At 36.4% G+C, this 20822-nt stretch overlaps 1 protein-coding gene across 2 annotated transcripts; it reads right to left on the bottom strand.

Moving 5' to 3' along the window:
* Positions 1 to 64: 64 nt before the first annotated feature.
* slc25a25b (solute carrier family 25 member 25b) lies at positions 65 to 20186 on the bottom strand. 2 transcript variants are annotated; one of them, XM_081366490.1, is made up of 11 exons: positions 19344 to 20180; positions 8939 to 9065; positions 8340 to 8427; positions 7898 to 7933; positions 7310 to 7421; positions 6049 to 6207; positions 5042 to 5194; positions 4452 to 4559; positions 3781 to 3948; positions 3047 to 3197; positions 65 to 2900 (listed from the first exon to the last, which is right to left on the bottom strand). In XM_081366490.1, the coding sequence occupies exons 1-11, from the start codon at positions 19674 to 19676 to the stop codon at positions 2713 to 2715; spliced, it is 1623 nt and encodes a 540-aa protein (XP_081222616.1). In that variant the 5' UTR covers positions 19677 to 20180; the 3' UTR covers positions 65 to 2712. The 2 variants fall into 2 exon arrangements, with proteins under 2 accessions (XP_081222616.1, XP_081222617.1); XM_081366491.1 differs by lacking the exon at positions 7898 to 7933 and having other exon boundaries at positions 19344 to 20186.
* Between the last annotated feature and the right edge of the window lie 636 nt (positions 20187 to 20822).

Below are 20822 nucleotides of genomic sequence, written 5' to 3'. Positions count from 1 at the left end.
ACTAAAATTGACTAGAATAAAGAATAAAGTCTCATTTGGAAGAGCAAAGTAACCAATATGGTGTGGAATCCGACCCTCCATAAACAGAATCAAGAATAACTTTATTTAACCGGTATTGTACAAACATAAATATTTCCGCTCTACATTCAGTTTATGCATTTTACAGAGGACAGTTTATTTTCCTTTATTGTCCAGTAAACATTCTTGCATTGATTTGCACATCTCAGCATCAACTAAAACTTCACAGATGTGTCATCACATCTAGAAATGTTTAGATATGTTTTGCAGAACAGATATTTGGATATTTCATTAGCATGTATGTTTATGATATTCAGGGGACCCCAGCAACAGAACATTTTGATATACACGGCAAACACTGTGCATTCACAGCACTCACAGAAGCCGTAACACGGCTACCAAAACAGCCGAACAGTAAGGCAATAGATTACAGGCAGTCTCAGAGCGGCATTCCTTGATTGTGTTGAACGCCACAAACAAACAGAAATCTAAAGCCTTCAGTCTCAGGACTACTACACAAGTTCAGAGCAGTCCAAAGATTTCTCCTGTGAAAGGTGCAAAATGCAAAACAAACAAAAAAAATAGAAAGCTGCATTCATTATGAGGCAGGCTCAAATACAGCTTTTAAAGCCCTGTAAAGACTCCACAGTGCAATTTGTGCATATTCAGACAAGACACACACATACATGCATTACAAAGAATGAATTGATTCAAAGGGAATTGGGCCACAGCTGAGTTCAGTTCAACTACCATCAGGACACAGAAGGGTATTTGCTATTTTTTCAGTCATGTATTTAAGCTTGAAAAAGGCAAACTGTTAGGCCTGCACAAAGTCATTCATACAAGTTATATATATTTATATGCAGATATCAGTTCAAGAGCTCAATGGAGACGAGACTCAGGAGGCACATCTGCACAGGAGTATTGTAGACCACTAAATTCTCCCTGAGAATCAAATCATTAGAAAAATATTTCAGTCATTAACACCATCTCCCTACATCTCCCCCAGAGTCTAAAAGCAGCTTTATTTTATGTATAATTAAGGCAACTATATTAATACTAAAGTTTTGTAGAGCAACAAAGGGCAAAACCCCGTTGAACTGGAGACATTTTTGGGCTTCACATGCAATAGCTTTAAGTGCAACTTATTTTTTCCTTGTCAAAAAAAACAAAACAAAACATTGGGGTGCCTATCCTGACAAATGTCATATCCAAATATACAAGATATTTGCTGACTGCTGCAGAGTAGATACATTAGCAACTACATTTTTCAACTTAAACCTCTTTAGTGTTTTCTTTACAAAAACTTCAACTTTCCCCCCCAACCTGATACAAACATTAAACATAAATGCTGAAAAATAATATATTTACTTAAATCACAACCACCACAACTACTGAATATCATTCCATTATAAATCCTCCTAAAATTCAAGTCTGGTTTATTTTTTATTAAAATAAAGTGCTTAAATATGTTCCTTGACTAGAGTGTTATAGTTCTGTTTGAAATGTTTGCAAACTAATACTGGTGAGAAGTTATATTTACATTGCAGTTGAGCAGATCATTTATCAGTTAATTATCCAGGATTGTTTTAATGTAAAAACAAATCAAATAATAGCATTGCTTTCTCCAACTTAAGACCATACAGTGTCTACCTAGACATGGAACTCAACCCACCACATTTAAACTGGTGCTGAATTCTCAAACCCAGGTCATTTTATTCTCAAACTGACCCAGTGTTGAAACTTTTTTCTTAACGCTTGATTAGCTGCCAATCACCATTAGGAGTGTGTGCACATGTCTAGTATTCTTAATTTCAAGGACTCTATTTTTTTTTTTTTAAATAGTAACTTTCAATGAATGTTGTAAACAACATTTAAAAAACAACAACAATGAAAAGCCCTCAACAATATTATTTGGACCATTTGATGAACAAGACATATGTTTCAAATATTTCCCTTGTTACACTTGTAACTTTTAAGATGTCAAAACTGGCATGTCAGTTAACGTAATAATACAAGTAATAAATTATGTGAGCGAAATGCAAGCATATGAAAGTGTGATTGAAAATGGGAGCCTTGCCCTGTCAGCCCTTTATTACAGAACACTGCCATCCAGTGGATGAATGAGTCAGTGATCTGAAAGGGCAGCATCAGGATTACTAGCATCATATCTGCCAAAGCATTTAGCACATTCAGTTCCAGTTGTGCAGTTTAAATGAATAAGTTAATGGATGAAATATTATTTTCTTAGAGAAAAGTTGCATATACTAAATGCTTTAGTAAATCTGGCTCTTTCAATCCATCAGGTGTCTGGCCCTTCCTTTCCAAAAAGCATATCTTGCATATTATTGGTCCCAACTATAACTACCACAACCTGGTGACCTCACATGACCTCAGGATTGGAATAAGGGAGTGTTGGGATCCAATACAGATGCCATTTTGAGGTGCTCACATTTTACTTGCAGCTAGGATTGTTTGTTTGCCCAGTTCTAATATATTCCAGTTACTCTTACATTCACAGATCAAACGTCAGGTCTCTTCTTCCGATCATGCAAGCTCTTTCTTGGCCAAGTGTTGCTACACTTCCCCTTGAGTGCAAACCGGCCCTCTAGGACGATCTCTTTCACTGGTCCAAAAGAAAAGTTGAGAGGAAAAACAAAAGCCATTAAGGATTTAACAGTCTTTGGCTTCCCCTCACCGGGATTGGACGCCAAGTGTGATCTTTAGGTTCTCATAAACCACGTAGCTGATGCTAACAGCAGGGATGACCTTCATAAAGTTGGGTGCCAAGCCTCTATAGAGTCCAATTGCACCCTCTGTCCGTACAATGTGTCTGAAGAGACCGGTCATGGTCATCTGAGGGCTGCCTTCCTGAGAAGCCGCTAATAGATGGAGAAGAGAACAAAACGCAAGTGAAAATAAATCCATTAGACTGTGACAGAGAAACAATTATAGTTTACTTTGTGAATGATAATAGTAGTAAAGAATCAAGCCTTGTAATGATGTATTTGAGAGGTTAAAGACTTACCTTGACCCTGCATACGTGTCCTCACTAAGGCTAATGGGTAGCTCGCTAACTGTCCACAAGTACTAGACATTGTACCACAGGCTAGCAGCACAAACACACCCGGATTGACGCTGTCCGTAGCAAACCTCTGCAGCCACGAGTTCTTTAGTGTCTACAGATAAAAAAAAAGAATAGTATTTACAATATAAATTAATCATAAAATAATTATTATATGACATACATTTTAATAAATAAAATATAAAACATTAAATATAAAATATATATTAAAATAAATAAACGCATGCCGCCCGGAGTTGTTTTAGCATTATTTATTGCAACCACAAGTCCTTTAGAGTCTACAGATAAAAAATAAATAAATAATATTTACAATATAAATGAATAATAAAATAATTATAATTACAAAACACATACTTTTTATTAAATAAAACATAAAATATATGAAACATAGAAGGTAAACCTTAGAAGGTAAAAAAAAAAAATAAAAAAAAATAAACAAATGTAGCCCAGTGTTATTTTAATATTATTTATTTGCCATTATAGTATTTGTTAATATTTTGAATAAGCTTTTATTTTTATATTTTCAGATTTAATTTTAGTGCTTTTTCAATTTTATTAGTCATATATATAAGCCATACATCGTTTCGTACAACCTTTTTAATAGTTTTAGTTAACAACAACAACACTGATAAAAAATATATATATAGTCCTTTTTTTTTTACTGTGTAAAAACCTACCTCATAAACAGCCAGGTCTATTCCAGCATAAGGGATGATACCCAGCATATTGGGAACATAACCCTTGTAGAAGGCCGTGAGACCCTCCTTCCTAAATATATATTTAGCACAGTCCGCGATACCAGAGTACTGACCCGTCCTTCCCAGGGCAAGACGAGTCTTTAAAACCTTTAAAAACACACAAAAGTGTTTTTGTTAAAACTCCAAGAGATCTGAAAAAGCAGTACTTTGTTTGGTGTAGAAAGACATCACCAAAACTTGATATAGTTTCAGATTCTGAGATGGCAGTTATTTCTTAAAAACTGGAATTTTTAAAATGATACATTACGGACACATGATACAAAGAATGCATGGGAGGTCTAGTGAAAGCATATGATTAATACTTATTATCTAAATGACAGAACAAAAAGCTTATTTTTCTTTCTCAAAGTAGTGCTTACATTTTCTTAAATGATTGTTTATGGCATGGATTGTCAAACTCGGTCCTAGAGGGCCACTGTTCTGCACAGTTTAGCTCCAACCCTGATCAAACACACCTAGCTGTGAGTTTCTAGTGATCCTGAAGACATTGATTAGCTTACTCAGGTGTGTTTGATAAGGGTTGGAGCTAAACTGTGCAGGACAGTGGCCCTCCAGGACCGAGTTTGAGAAACCCTGGTTTATGGTCTTACCTCCATGGGGTAGATGCTGCTCTGGGCAAATGCTCCTGCTAGAGACCCAGCAACCAGCCTCTCCAGGATCCCCAACGTCTCCTGATTACTGCCGATCAGCCGCTTAATCTGAAGAACGGGGCAAAAGAGCTTTAGAAATCACAGATATAATAGCTGGGAGCAGCATACAAAGTTTTATTCTGTTTTTTTTTCTGGCTAAAGACACCAAGAATGATAACTATAAAGATAACTATTACTATATTAACGTCCACACCAGCGAACAATATCGTTCTTTTTATTCTAAGCGTGCAACGCACTTTTGTCGTCTGTTGCTTTAAATGCTCGAGGTCTTTAAAGCAGGATGGATTCTGATTGGCTGTCAATGTTTTTATTGTTCATCAGCTGGGAAAAATCATTCCAACAATATTTTTTCTCTGTGCTGTTATAAATATAGTTATTTATATATTTTTACTTATAGTTATCATCCTTGGTGTGAACAGAGTTGTCAATGTAAACAAATCAACAACATTAATGTTCTTTAAATATCAAATAGCTATGCTAAAACATGTTTATTGTTTAAACATATATTACATGTTTGAACAACAAGCTACCTGCTCATATGCCATGAATTTGATAGCAGACTCAGGTGCAATCTTCAAAACGTTGATACCGTTCCCTCGCCACAGTGACCGGACTCCACCCTCACGGATCATTTGGGCGAATCCTCCGGCGATACCCATTGAGTTGCTGCGGGTCGCGTGAACCTGCCAACATCGTTCCAGAGGTGAAACATCTCAATTTGCTGGTAAATTGTTTCATTTAAGTATTATAAGGTAAATTTACACCGGACAAGAGGTTCAATGTTCCATGAGTCTTATAAATTCAACATACTAAAGAATTTAAAGAAGAACTGTAAAATCCAACAAACCAAACTGAAACAAGGCAATTTCTAATGTGCATGGTCATCCACCGAGGCACTCATCCAAAGAACAGAACATCATGTACTTTAGTGACTTTACAGTACACTCAGTAGCAGTGTCCCTACAATGAAGTCCCTTCATAAAGAGGACACTGGTGACAGGGGATCTCACTAACACTTCAGTTCATGTACCACCCTAACTGGGGCTTGAAGAAAGCCTAGTATTTCAGCTCATGAGCCAAGATTAATTCATGGGTTATTTATTATCCATTTCCAATAATGCTTTCTATTTATCAGAAACCTGAACATGTATGTCTCCACAAAAATTAAGCAGCACTACAGCTCAGCATTATAATAATGAGAAATGTTTCTTGAGCAGTAAATCAGCATATTAGAATGATTTCTGAAGGACTGGAGTAATGATGCTGAAAATTCAGCTTTGACATTACAGGAATAAATTACAGTATTCAAAAAAGAAAACAGTTATCTTACATTGTAATAATATTTCACAATAGTAATGTTTTCACTGTATTTTTGATCAAATAAATATAGCCTTGGTGACCATAAGAGACTATATAATGAATGTACATGACCATAAAAGATAATATCACATCACATAGGCCTATACATTTTCCAAACTTAAATGTGTATTATTCAGTAATCATATGATGTGTGCTATGTTCTATACAGGTCTCATACCTGCATGAGAACTTTTAGGCGGTCCAGAGGTGCAGTACAGGTACGGGACACAGCACCCGCTCCACCTCCTGCTACCAAGTGTCGCCACAACATGCCCGTTTTCTTCTCCTCTGCTGTAAACTCATCAGGGACAATCATACTTTCCCCTACATCAAATATCTGTAGAGAGGAAAGTGAGAACATAATGAATGGACAATCAACCGGTTAGGTGATTTATCATTAGTACTAGAAAAATTTGAATGTATACGAAAAGATGAGAGATATCCGTCTTAAGCCGGGTTCACACTGAACGATTTTGGACACCATTTGGCCATCTGAGACAAATTTTGCAAATCCTAAAAGATTCCTCTGATACTAGGCTAAAATATGAAGTCTCTGACAGTTAGTTTGACATGTTCACTGACAGCCGATTAATGACCGTTGCGAAATTCTGGCAAAGTCAGAAGTGTTGAGTCACAGTCCTGCAGTGTGACTTCTATGACAACCGTCAAATTGTCTTTGTTTTTCAAGACAAGCCATGACAGAAATGTATGTTTTTAACGCATCTTGACTGTTGTAGAGCCTGACATTAATGACATCTGAGATCTTACAGTGTGACATGGCTTACAGAGAGGATCATGATCGTACAGTCTGACATGCAACAATCGTAAAGGACCATTATAAATCGCACAGTGTGCACCTGACTTTACTATTTTTCACCATGACTATTTAATTAGTCTTTTTTGTAATATCCATTTATCCATTTTTATTTTCATTAGTTTTAGGGGGCTATATTTTATTAATTTTATTTATCAAATAACATACTGAATTTGTGATAACATAATAAAAGAAATCCAGAAATAATTGGCTTTTAATTTTCAAATTAAGTGCTAGAATAATCCATGAGGTGGAATACATCTACCTCTCCTATGTAAAAAAGGTCTCGTCCGTGACGTCAAAACACTGTTGATCTGTTTAACAGGATCAGACTGGATCACAGTGACGTCCTTTTGTCCCATTCATGGAGTATTTCAGGTGCAAGGAAACAAATTTAACTAAGCAGGCTTAGTAGGACCGAATGACTTAGGTGGAAGAGCATCTCCAGTTTTAATGAGATCTCTGGTGTACAGTATGTCAGTGATGCAAATAAAGGCAATTTACATAACAAAGAGACTATAAAAAGTACCAAAACCTCCTAAAAGGAGCAATGAGAGACAGTTGGTGCCGAAAGCAAAGCTGGGAACTTTGAACTACATGGCAGGACGGTGTGGTCGTGTTTTACCGTGGAGTGTTTCCAGTAGAGGATGATTTCAGGAATGTTCTCAGCAGGGTGAAGCAGGTGGTAATCTCTCCACTCATTCCAGTCAATCGTCATCGTACCGTTTTTATCCATACTATTCAAATAAAAAGACAAAAAGAGTCCAAAACTAAATAATAGGTCCATTTCTTGTAAGCACTTTTTTGGCTCTTGGTAGCAGCTGTTGATTTTTTAAATAAGACCAGCTTGCACTTAGATAAGAAACTGCTTAGACCCGCATTACTTCTAGCTAAATTAATCATATACAGTCAAGCGACTAGAAAATAAAATTATTCACATGCACAAACATCGCAGCCCTTTTATTTTGAATTCCTTCTTTAAAAATTTTAAGAACATTTTCTTTTGCTAAAAGTTCTATTATTGACTTTCCCTTAAAAACGAATAATATTATTGAAAACCCTTAAATATATAAATCATTGGCTTATTCAATATTTCAAAAGCATCACCCATATGGGACAAAACAGATTCTGAGAGAAAGAGAGAGAGAGATGAAAGTAGATGAAATGCAAATGCAGAGCAAGGCAAACATGCAGGGAAAAGACAGCTACTTACTACATTATAGGGGCACATATATTACCCCTCCTTATTCTGATAAGATGAGCAGCGAGACAGTGGGTGTGGGATCACAAGAAGGAGAGAGTGATAAAGACACAGCATACGACCAAAGACACGTACAGAGTCACACAGACAGAAAATAAAAACTTTTATTATAGTAAGTGCTTCGTTTAATTTAAAATTGAATTTCGTTTTTTTTTTTTTTTTGGAGGGTTTTTAAATAAGCGTTAAAAACTCTTTGGAATTGACTGGTCAAAAAATGTTCAATAAACATGCTGAAGAATGAGAACCAGGAGATGTGTTGTATACTCTGTGCTGCTTGAGGTTTCTCAGTCACCTCAACACTATACAGATCAGTTAGGCCTGAATCATTAGCTAGGTATAAAAGACTTAAGAGAAAAAGGGAGATTGGCAGATAAAAAGCAGTTAAACAACTTACCTCTTGAGGATCTTTTCAGCCTGTTCCTCAGATATATGAACCCCAAGGTCTCTTAGTGACTGCATGATCTCCTGTGAGTCTATGCGACCTGCAGATTTAAAAGAAAATGTGGTGAAACTGAAACAATTGTCCATTTTAAAGGGGTCATGAATTGAGAAATCAAATTTTCCTTGATCTTTTGAGGTCATTGTACTATAAAAAAAATATCCTGTAAGTTTTAAAACTCAAAACAGTTTTTATAAAAACCAAGCTCCCAAAAATGTTTTCATGCCTTGAAATAGCTTGAAAGTAACACCCTTGCATCATTTAGTATACTAGGATCCATAAAAAATGCAAATTATCCCCGCCTTCACTCACTCACACCAGCACAGAGATTCACTCGGTCAACTTACTGAGGTAAATGCTCCACAATGGTATCATTCTTTACAACATCGAACACATAAAGGTAATATGATTAGCTTTTTGACTGACAACGTTATCAAACAGCTAATAGTGTTGTTAAATGTTACACAAACCAAGCTGTTATGCAAGCTGCCTTTTAAAAAATCAGTATCCTTAGAAACGCTTTGAACATCATAGAACGTCAGTGAAAAACTTACCATCGTTCTTTCGGTCAAGACTCTTGAAGACCAGCCTCAGTTTCTTCTCATGGTCCCTCAGGTAGTGCACAAACTCCTCAAAGTCCAACTGGCCATCCAAGTCTTTGTCTCCAGCCTTGACGATTTTCTGAAACACATATGCAGACATCAACATCAAAACCTCAAGATAGAACAACATTTTTTGAGGACAGTGAGCCGGTGTTGTTCGGGGTGTTGAGCTAATGGGGCACTAGGGACAGACATATGGCCTTTGTTTGCTGAAGATAGCACTGAACGGACCATGTTTAACATTCTCATGAGCATCAGCTTTATGAGGCCCATCTTGACAACATTTGACCTTTAAGACACAAGCTGTCTGAACCATTGAGCAGCATATAATTGGAGGTAATGGAAGGAGATGGAAAAGAAGAATTAATCATTGACCTGAAGTGTTCTGGAAGGACAGAAACAAAAGAGAGTGTGTTTCCAGTTTTAATGGCTGATGTTGCTCAGACAGTGCGTGTACCTTATGGGGTGACAAAATCATTGGTCTGTCCACTACTTAACTTTTTCAACCACAAGCAGACAAATGAACACCCCACCCAGTGACATCAGCACTTCAGAATGAGCCACTGAAAACTAGAACACGGAGTCAGATCATTTATGTTACTTTCTATTATGAGATTAGAGACTAGAGCATAATGACACCTTAGCTAAACAACAACAAAACAAAAAAAAGTGTAGAAGTGTTTGAATAAAAATTCCCCTCTACTGTACATAGACTACAAGAACTTATAGCCATACAGTACTTTTTTCATGAATGAACTGTGCTCATTAAATCTATGCCACAGGAGGACATACTGTTAACTATATATAAGCAAATATCATAACAATAACAACAATTATAATAATCCATTAATTAATCATCATTCAAGAGAAATAGCTGATTAAAATGGCCATGACAGACAGGTACATGTAATCAGAAGCCATTCAGAATCTGTCATGTCTGACAGTCTAATGTGCATCATTTCAGACCGTCAAGATCACAGGCCTCCAGCCAAGTCTCAAATAGCCCTGTCAGTGTAAAGTAGCTTAAAGATAGCCATCGTCTTCACACACTCAATCCGGACGCTGCAATGACTCAACTGCAGACAAGTGGGTCATGAGAATGGAAACGAGATTTGGGGGTTATTAGCCTTCTGAAGTTCAGATGGTCTGTGACAACGACCATCAAGTCTCTAATAGAATGAATCTGAAGAACCGGAAGGGAAACAGAAAGAAACGCTTGCAATCTGACTATTAAATTCTATAATATAAATATTAAAGTTCCTTTAAGTTTACAATATCAATTATTGACATTTTGTGCAAATAAAAGGACATTTGATGTCCAAGCTATTTAGGCATAAACATAAAAGTGAGCTCGAACTCTGTTAAGGACACAGGAAGGGATTCTAAAAGCAGTTCAAACACGGAAGTCAAATAATCTGGATTAAACTGATTCATCCCATTACAAATCAAGTCTTTAGATGAATGGACAAGAAAGACACACAGGTCTTGGGCTCATAAGGACTTTTTTTTTTTTACATGGAAACTAATTTTCCTCAATTTCTATAAAATACCAAACCCATAGGTTACATTTTGGTAACTAAAACGAAAACCTTTTTAAACGAAAATTTAAAAGTAACTTAATTTATTTCTTTTTTTAGAAATGTTACCTTGGAAAGTAACTGAAATAAATTAAGTTTACAGTAGGTCAAATTTACTGAGTTATAAAAGTGAAATTACAGTAATAAAATTACTTATAACTAAAAACCAATTCAAAATATGAATAAATATATTATAATAGTATATAAATAATACTAAAATAAAACTGTTTGAGGCTAGGCAAAACAAAATGTTATTACATCAAGAAACACACAACACAATATTACATTTTAACATAATACAGATAACATAGCCTACCTTTCGCCATTTCCTGTAAGAATCGAACTCTTGTGATGGAAGAAATAGACTCAACTTAAAAAGGGACTTCAGCTGTGCCGGTAAACTATCAGACTCAAAATACTCAAATTCTACCCGTTCTGAGGTATGGGCAGGCACGTAAAGGCACAAACACAACATGTTCACCTTAAGAAAAAAAACATGAAAACTAAAAACTTAAAGGCAAGGTTAGAAAGATACATATGTACACAGCTCTTGACTGTTCTTGAAGTAACCAGGACTATGATGCAGGAATTTCTTACACATGGGATTAGGGGACGTCTAAAACCCGCCCATTTTAAGGCTTGAACTGCAACCTGCAATGTAATTGGCTCAAGTCATTTACAGCATCACCTTCTCACACGGCTTATCGGTGTATGAGTCTTAAAGGTTGACAGTCATGTAACAGCACAATTCTGGAAAATTCACATACTTAAAATAAGGAAAACAGGCAAAATTTTATTTTTAATTCAACAATTACTTTATAGGAAAAAAAACACTAATATATATCACACTTAGCCTAATTTCAGATCCCATAAATTACATAGTTCAAAATACATTTTAACAAAACTCTCCATATGTGACCCTGGATCACAAAACCAGTCACAAGTATCACGGGTGTATTTGTGGCAATAGCCAACAATACATTGTATGGGTCAAAATTATCGATTTTTCTTTTATGCCAAAAATAATTAGGATATCAAGTAAAGATCATGTTCCATGAAGATATTTTGTAAATTTCCCACTATAAATATATAAAAAAAAATTGTGAGTGAATGCAGCACAATCGTGAACATAAATGGACAACTTTAAAGGCGATTTTCTCAATGTTTAGATTTTTTTGCAACTTCAGATTCCAGATTTTCAGTTGTATCTCAGCCCAATACTGTCCTATCCTAACAAACAATGCATCAATGGAAAGCTTATTTATTCAGCTTTCAGGTGATGTATACATTTCAATTTAAAAAAAAAATTACCCATGTGACTGGTTTTGTGGCCCAGGGTCACATATACGTCCTAAGGGACACTATCTGTTCAGCAACAACTAATTAGTGAAATTGGTGGTCAGAAAACATGAAACCGAGCACTTTACTGAGCGGTTTGTGATTAATCTCATTGGTCCCTAGAGATAACAGAAAATCCATCTGATAACACACATTGTAATGGGGTTTAATCATGTCACTAGCACATGATCTTTCACTAATTAATCTGACTCTGACCAGGTGAAATATTTCTGACAATATTTAAAGTCAGTTTTTAATGTTGTTTATATGTCTATGTGTTGTTTTATTATGCTTTAAGACAAAACATGTGCAAATTCATAAGTCAACACCATTGCTGAGTATTTTCTTCTTTAAACGTCAGTGAAAAAAAGACGTGGTTTGAAATCGCAGTTGTTCTCTACGTCACAAGCATGTTGTAACCAATCACGTCATCGTGTGGGTGGGCTTTAGTAAATCATTAACTGCTCTGAAGCAGGGAAGTCTCAAGAGAAACCAGGTTATCCCAGTATATTTTTCTGTTGATATGAAAAAAATCAGGTAATTTTAGCAATATAGCTGGTGAATTATGTAGCCTATGATGTATATTATGAACTACTGTATATGCCTTTCTCCACTGATGTTTTAAGTTGTTCAAATCATATCAATTACCGTTATGTGTCCGACATTGTAAAGAGCGATACATTAAATGCATTACCATTCTGATACATCGGCTTATTGACGATGTATAATTCACTCATCCACTTCTTCTGACTCAGTTTCTGTTTCATACATGTTAAACATGAATTAGGCAATACCAGTATTTCCACTTGCCATTTTGCAGCATTTACTACAGTAAAGTTAACCGAGTGGATCCGGTATTCTGAACTGGTGTGATTGAGTAGAGGCTGCGATAGATCCTACTAAATTAACTAAATGATCCCTACTAAATGATGCAAGGGTGTAATATGTCATTTTGGTGTTCAAAGATGAGTTTTAAGGGATAGAATAGGACTACAGGGGGACTTTAAAAAGCAACAGAGGCTGTAACCCACTAAAGATGTGAAGCAATAATTAGGGGGAGGACCAAGCTCATTTTACATGCATAGCAGGACTTTGCTTAAGTCTAGAAAATAAATAAATAAATCACACAATTAAATGCAGACTATAAGCTGTTTGACTGTTCCTTTAATATAATTACAATAAAAACAAGTGGTATTTCAGAACTTTTCCTGATACTATAACAGGCATAACCTCTTATTGATTAAATTATTATTTAGAGTTCAGATCATGTGCAAATGTCTGTTGGACTATCTGAAATTATTTCATTACAATGCTCCTGTTTTCTCAGACACCTATATGACATGAAGACAATTTGATTAAAATAATAGCTTTTTACTATTTTAATTTTTTTTTTTTTTTTTTTTTAAGTCTGAGTTGAAAAGACTTAGATCAAGAATCATAATGTGAAATAAATTGCAACAATCTTATCTCACTGATCATATAGCAGTTGAATTGTTATCACATTTTCTCTCTGGTCTCTGGAATATAAGCTAATGCGTGCACATTATAAAGACTTGATGTGGTAATTCTCTTTTTAATACCTGCTGGAGATCCTTAGGAGGCGCCACCATAATCAGCACTGTAGTTTTCCTTGTGGATGTGCTCTTTACTTGATCGACTGAATCTGCCTGTGTACCTGGTTTCTCCTGGCCTTCTTTTATTGCAGCATCTTCTACGTTTTGTTCTTTAAGTCCATCATGTGGCCCTGTGGCACCATGCTCGCATGCGGTTACTCCCAGAAACCACTGGGAAAGGGACGACCACAGTTCCTTAAGCATCTTCGTGAAGATGCTCCGAGTCTGTTTACTCTTGAGAACTTATGAGTTTGTGTATTTGATCAATCACAACATCCAGCAGTGGTGTGAGTTTTTGTTGTACCTTGGTATTTGTAAGAACTATCAATTTAAGTCTACAGATGTTTTATGTGAGTGTATAGAGAGAAACTGCTTAGGCAGTCATATGTGAGGCCAGGAGGATGAGGGCAGATGAGGACACTGCCGCACAATTTCCAAAACTCACTGGCATATCCGACAGAATTTCCACAGTAACCCAGTGACCAAGTCAAATCTTTGAAATGCAGTATATGACCAGTTCCAATAACTGCTCCGAAATCATCTCAAACCTAGAGCATCTGTCCACAACAAACTGTCCAGAAAACTTTCCAAAAAAATTGTTCTTCGCAGAGTGCAAAAACATGCAGGTAAAAAAAAAAAGAAATCATTCACTCTTCAAGTGACTTCACTCCACAACCTTGGCACACCACTGCACAGTAGCCAAAAACATGAAAAAAGACAACTTAACTAAAATAATCTGAAATCCTCACAATCAATTTAACTATAAAAGCGATTCCATGTTTCAAGTGCGTCTATTCCTTGGTGCCTACAAGCTTCTGCAGGTTGGCTGCATCTATAGCCGGCAAAAAGTGATGCAGTGAAAAAAGCTGCAACCTCACTGCAGCTGTGCCTCAGCCAATCAGAGCGCTCCACACTGGCTGCCCCTGTCTGACAATTCACAGGCAGCCAATGAGAGGATGAAATACAGCCATTTGATGGAGTGATCTCTCACACACCCAGCAATGAGGAAATTCTGCTGACTCTTTTTTCTATCATCATCAGGATCTCCCCTGTATCGCCTCCATGGTGATTCCAAGCAATTCTAACATCTCATTCATTCATTTATCAGCATGTTGAAACCAAATCTTTTTTTTAAAATGTATCTGGGCATGCACAGCAGGACATTTTAATTTTAACAAATACATCTTCCCTCCTTCATTTTACTTGTAAATGCCAGGATTTCAATACAGCTCATTTGAGCACAATCTCTTTCTATTGATCAGACTAAAACTGCAGCTGCACCACAATTTATTTCACAGGGAGGTCTAAGATAAATATTCAGATCTCAGGAACCTACCTTTTTTTGCAAATTACACAGTGATACAAATTTTATGCATGTATATGATTATAATAACTATGTAGTTATCATATATATATATATATATATATATATATATATATATATATATATATATATATATATTTATTTATTTATTTATTTAAAGGGTTAGTTAGTTCACGCAAAAATTAAAAATCTGTCATTCACTCACCCTCATGTCGTTCGTTTCGCTTCTGGAAACTCAAACGTGCCGCATAAAACATGAGAATGAACCTCATTGGTTCTCGCAAGTCAAGCGAACTTGCTTGAGCTTACGCTTACCACAACTGATGTGTGAACTGATGAAGGTGAATAAAAGCCTAAAAATAAAAGCTTATAAAACTAATTTATATGGATTAGTTTTATGATCTCTTTCTGAACTTTTTGAAGCATCAAAGTGGTAGTTGCGTAGCTGTCAATGGAGGGACAGAAAGCTTTCAGATTTAGCCTAATTAAAAATAGCTTCATTTGTGTTTCGAAGATGAACGAAAGTCTTACAGGTTTGGAACGACATGAGGGTAAGTAATTAATGACAGAATTTTTAAATCCAATAAAATGAGCAAGTGAGACAAAGCCTGTCCTCAATAGGCCATTAGAGGAAATGCACAAAAAAACTGACTTCATATGAGGTTCTAGTGCACGTCAGTGATGTTACTGGTAAATAAATAATTTTCCCAATCACTGTAGTGGTCCCCCTTTTCCTCCAGGGGGCCCTTGCACTCCTAAACTATTAATATTGTGACGACAGAGAGATCCTAAATTATTCACCCAGACCTTTGAATGTGATGAGAGGTCTGGCTGCCAGCTTTTACTGCACTTAATTAAAAATATAAAACAAATAAATACATTGAAAATAAAGATAAAAAGCATGAGAAGGCACACGTATCTAAACAGAACATAAAAGGCATAATTATTTTATTTGAATGGAGAGGATTAGCTACTGAAGAAGGTTTCTAGCAGACTCTAATGTAATGATCCACTGAGGAAATGATTTTCTAATGCGGGTGGAACTGGATAGCTCTATATGTGGCAGGTTTGACATCGTTCTGTTTGACTTTTAAGCAGTTACTGAGCGATAAAAGTGAAAAAAGTGTCTACATATACTGCGTCACAACAAAGCTGTAAACCTATTTAAGATTAATTTAAAAACTCTTATAATTAAAGACCTATAGCTTCTTATGCTTCTTTAACCTCTATCTTTGAATGTCTTTGAATAGAAAAACTATGAGCCAGGTCGTGTTCTTACATACGGCTAGTGCTGTATTATTTGCATTTATTTTCTCACTGCATCTGCAAATCCAGCATGCAAATTAAGTCAAGAATCCACAAGTGCAATCCATCCATGATCATTTAAGTGCTAGGAAATTATTCTTGCCCTCCATAATTGAAGCAGCAGATTTCCTTCATCTGTGGGAGAGGTTATGAATTATGCAGTAAACTCTCTTGACCTTCATAATAAAACATGTAATAACACAGTTACTGGTCTATTTGAGCAGTGCCAACAAATCTAAGCTGGTCCACTATAGAGGAACTTTCGGTTTTGTTCAAAGTGCTTTTGTTAGTTGTCAAACAAAAGAATTCTTGATGCGCAAAAAAACTGCAGCCAGGCTTTTGTCCAAGACTGCCGTCATCCCCAAAAAAAAAAAAAGTCTGACCTTAAGGAAACCAAGTCTCACTCAAACAATCAAGCTTTAGAAAACACCCATTGATCAGTATCAGTAATGTAGAATGCAGAACATGCTTGTCTTCATTATAAGCCAATGAGTAAACCACCTCTGAAACTTCCCCTCAATTCATATTCTGAAAGCCTTAATATTATGCTCTATGTAAATGATAAATTTAGTCACTTAATCAACCTCCAACCCTCCCCCATCACAGAAGGAGAGACGGGGGAGGGAGAGGGAGAGCTGCCGGGTGGTTCCGTCCCGTCTCGTGACTCTAGCTACAGAAACAGGCCACACATTCCAGGTGATCAGTATCCAAGATCTGAATCCCTGATGTACAGGATGCTCCTTTTCCAACATGCTGCTCTGGCTAATTGATATGAAGTAGGCCTAGTTGTATAGCTTATTGTATTTCCTGAAGGACTGATTCTGAAAGTGAAACATTTTCTGCCTTCTCTCACGCCACATTCCACAAATTTATGTTGCGTTTTAAAATATTACAATCACCCAAAGCAGGTTCTGTGTATTCTTACCACTCTGTGAAACTTTACCACTCATGTTTATCCTTATTATGTTGCTCTGTATGTTCTCAAGAGACTCTTTTCAATTATGCATTTCCTTCTCCTTTGCACAATTGCACTGTAGTCTAGATTCATATCTAATAAACTTGATAGTGAAAATTACACTGTCTGAATAGAAAACAAGATGTCAGTATATGGGCATCCTCAATAATGCTTATATATATATAAATAAATCTAAAAAATATATAATATTAAAACAATAAAAATTAATAAAAATACAGATCTTTTTATTAGAAAAAATAGTTCACAGTGTCTGACAGCTGTTGTTCCAGCTAAATAAGGATAGAGACATCTTTTATTGACTAAAATTAAATATGGCTCCTTAAATGTATATTTTGGGTGGACAGAAACCCACACGACTGCCCCAAAACAGAAACTATGCTACAAAAACTGCAATTAATATCATGATGTGTAAGCATTGCTAGTGTTCACCTACTAATAAAGGTCTTTTTGCCATATGTCCACATCAAACACACTAAAAACAAGTGTAATCCTCTCTAGGAAAAATAGCAATCCTCTTCACACAGTGGAGAGAAAGGGGCACAGCTGTCTTTTGTGGCACTGTATTAACCTGTTAACTGTCACGGGCCCACCGGTGGGCCCAAATTCATTACATATTTAAAACAGTAAAATCATATACTAAACCTAAACTAATCTTGACATACTATATATCATTTGAAAGCTTACAATCTCTAGTTTTCATATTTGGTGACTGATTTTCAAAATAAATTACAGAGGAGCCGTAATTTATCAATTTGCAACAAGACCATTTTCATATTCCTAAGGCGTGTTCAGACCTTTATTTTGAAATAGCAATGAACATTTTTATGTGATTCTTAGAGGTTGAATTCATATCAAAATCTGCCAAACTTCCCATATTACTTCTGAATAGAATGTCTACTTCATAAATTGTATGAAAATTGTGGAAATAATGGTTCAGATGATCACTCAAACCACATATGGAAATAGAGGCGTCCTTATATGGGCAGTAATGGAGTCTAGTTGTCACCTAGTGAAAATGTTTGGTACTGCGCCCAAACAAAAACTTACTGAAAGCTCATTTTTTGAGATATCAACCTAAATTTTGAAACACAACTTGTTCAGATTTTTGACTTTGATTTTTTTGCAGTTTTAGAGTCACCCAGGTTTTAAAAATATATATTTTATATAAAATATGAATAATTAATTTTTTTACATTTTACATTTCCATAAACTCAAACTGCTATAACTTTTTTTCTGTTTCACTTTCTTAATTTATTTCACTTCTACAAAAATCTGCCAAATGTCTTCTTTAAAACAAGACCAATTGTATATCTATACTCCAAAGCATTCTTTAATTACAACCATTTAAGTTCGAAATGTGCATTTTCATGTCTTCTCAAAAAAAGGGGGGTGACAGTTAACAGGTTAAGCAAATGTCACTCAAATCTGCTGGTTTAGTGAGCAGCCTCACACGAGAGCTGTGAAAGTAAGGATCTAATGGTCTGGAAGTACAAAACCTCTGTTCTGGGGTTTAATAAATAATAATTTATAAACAAAATGTATTATATTAAAGGGTTAGTTTCCCCTTAAGCCATCCTATGTGTATATGACTTTCTTCTTTCAGCCATATCCTTGCTCTTCCAAGCTTTTTATTGGGAGTGAATGGTCTAGTTTTTTTTTAATAATGACTGGCTTCCAGTAACGGCCGTACGCAAGTCGAGTTCTGGCAGAAGAGTGACCTCTGACCCGACGCATGACAAAAGATGTAGGAGTTAGCGTAAGCTTAGGTGAGAGTAGACAACTCTCGCGGTTCAAACAAATAGGGCTGGGTAACAGACTCAAGCTTCTCTTATATCGAAATCCTTAAACATTTCTCATTAAAAATTCTAATTCGTGACCCGTGATTTAATTTGCTCTATCCTCTGCGCTAAAATACATCGCTTTGCTTCAGAAGGTCTTTATTAACCCCCTGGAGCCGTATGGATTACTTTTATAATGGATGGATGCGCTTTTTTGGGTTTCAAAATCTATGGTACCATTCACTCCCATTATAAAGCTTGGAAGAGCCAGGATATGTTTTAATATAACTCTGATTGTGTTTGGCTGAAAGAAGAAAGTCATATAGCCTACACCTATTAAATTATGGGATCATTTTCATTTTTGGATGAACTATAACCTCTTTCCTAAGCCTATTCTCTCAATGCGTTTAATTTGACCTATAAACCCATCATAAAACATCACTCACCATTAGTTCATGTTCAGTGCGATGGACGCCCAGCTTTTTCAGTCCGATGGTCAGGTCGTTGACACAGATTCCTCCGTCTCTGTTGACATCCAGGATCTGGAAGAGCACCTTGAGTCGGTGCTCCTGCTCGGGTCCCCCGCACACCGGGCACGGGCAATGATGCGGGGAGTCGCAGGACTCATCATATCCGTGGTCTGAGAGTGATGTTGCGGCTGGTGTGGAGCCCACAGTCCGGCCACCACCTCCGGGATCCGAGCCCTGATACTCCTCCGAGCGGCACTGGCAGAAAACTCCGCTGAGCAACGGAGAGACGAAAGAGCCACGCTGATGCATTTCACCCGGGCTGAACTCCAGACAGTGTCACGTAGTCTCTGTGTGAGCGAGCGTAGGGGGAGCGCGAGCCTGTGGCTGGTTACCCGATCGTTTTCAGTCAAGATGCGCGACAGATGTGCACTGAGATAAGCTTCCAAATACGTCTAAAGAGTTATCTATTCCACAAGAGCCTCTTTACTTCAACTATTGCTTTGATATGTTTTGGAATAAGTTTCAAAATGGATCGCTCATTCACTCGCTATAGCGGCGGCGGCATTAGGGCTCCGGGTCATAGTGATGAGCTGGAAGAATGTCCCAACGACACTCCGGGGTTTAGAATGTCAAAAAGCGCAGACAAATCAGCTTACTCCGGCATTTACATCGCTCTGAATCTCTTTCCGGATACAAATCCCTTAGTTTGTGAATTTCTAAAGGTAATCCGGTTTGAATTGGCGGTCTGGATGACAGCTGATGCAACGAGAATGCCGGTAAAGCGGGCGGGCGGAGTCTCGTGTTCGACCGGAAATGAGTAACGGAATGAAAGGGAAGGGGCCTTTGAAGCGGGAGGGGCCAATGATGTGCGTGATGGACACATGCAGTTACCAATCACTTTTGTATACTTTTGCGCCCCAATATTTCTGTTTTTCCCGCTGTAATTAGATAATAATAATAATAATAATAATAACAATATAAATATTATTATTATTATTATTATTAGTATTACTATTATTTAGAATTAATTATTGTGAATTACGATATTATAGATATTATTTATCTAGCAAATGCAGATTTGTAATTTTATGCTTGTGTGTGTAATATGCTGTTAAATTTGACCCTGGAACCGTACTTTTAAATATTCCAGTGGGCAAACGCCTACATTTACCCGTCATCACATACATCACAGGCTATGATCAAATTCCCCCCAAAAAATATTTAAGAGAGACGCCTGCTGGGCAAATCATAGAATGCAGTTTTCTGCTGTTTAAATTAGGATTTGAATTTCCTTTAAAGACAATTTCCTAAAGTGCAATTAGCTTTTTATACTGGGGAAACACACCAATAAGTTAATAACAACAGCTTTGTGTATGAGGATTATTAATATTGCACTGTAAAAAAAGTTTCTGCCTTAAATTTTTAAGTACAATCAATCAACTTGGATGTTTAAGT

Source organism: Scardinius erythrophthalmus (assembly GCF_964197995.2).
Source record: "Scardinius erythrophthalmus genome assembly, chromosome: 5".
Taxonomy (NCBI): Eukaryota; Metazoa; Chordata; class Actinopteri; order Cypriniformes; family Leuciscidae; genus Scardinius; species Scardinius erythrophthalmus.
This window is presented reverse-complemented; position numbering and strand designations above follow the sequence as displayed.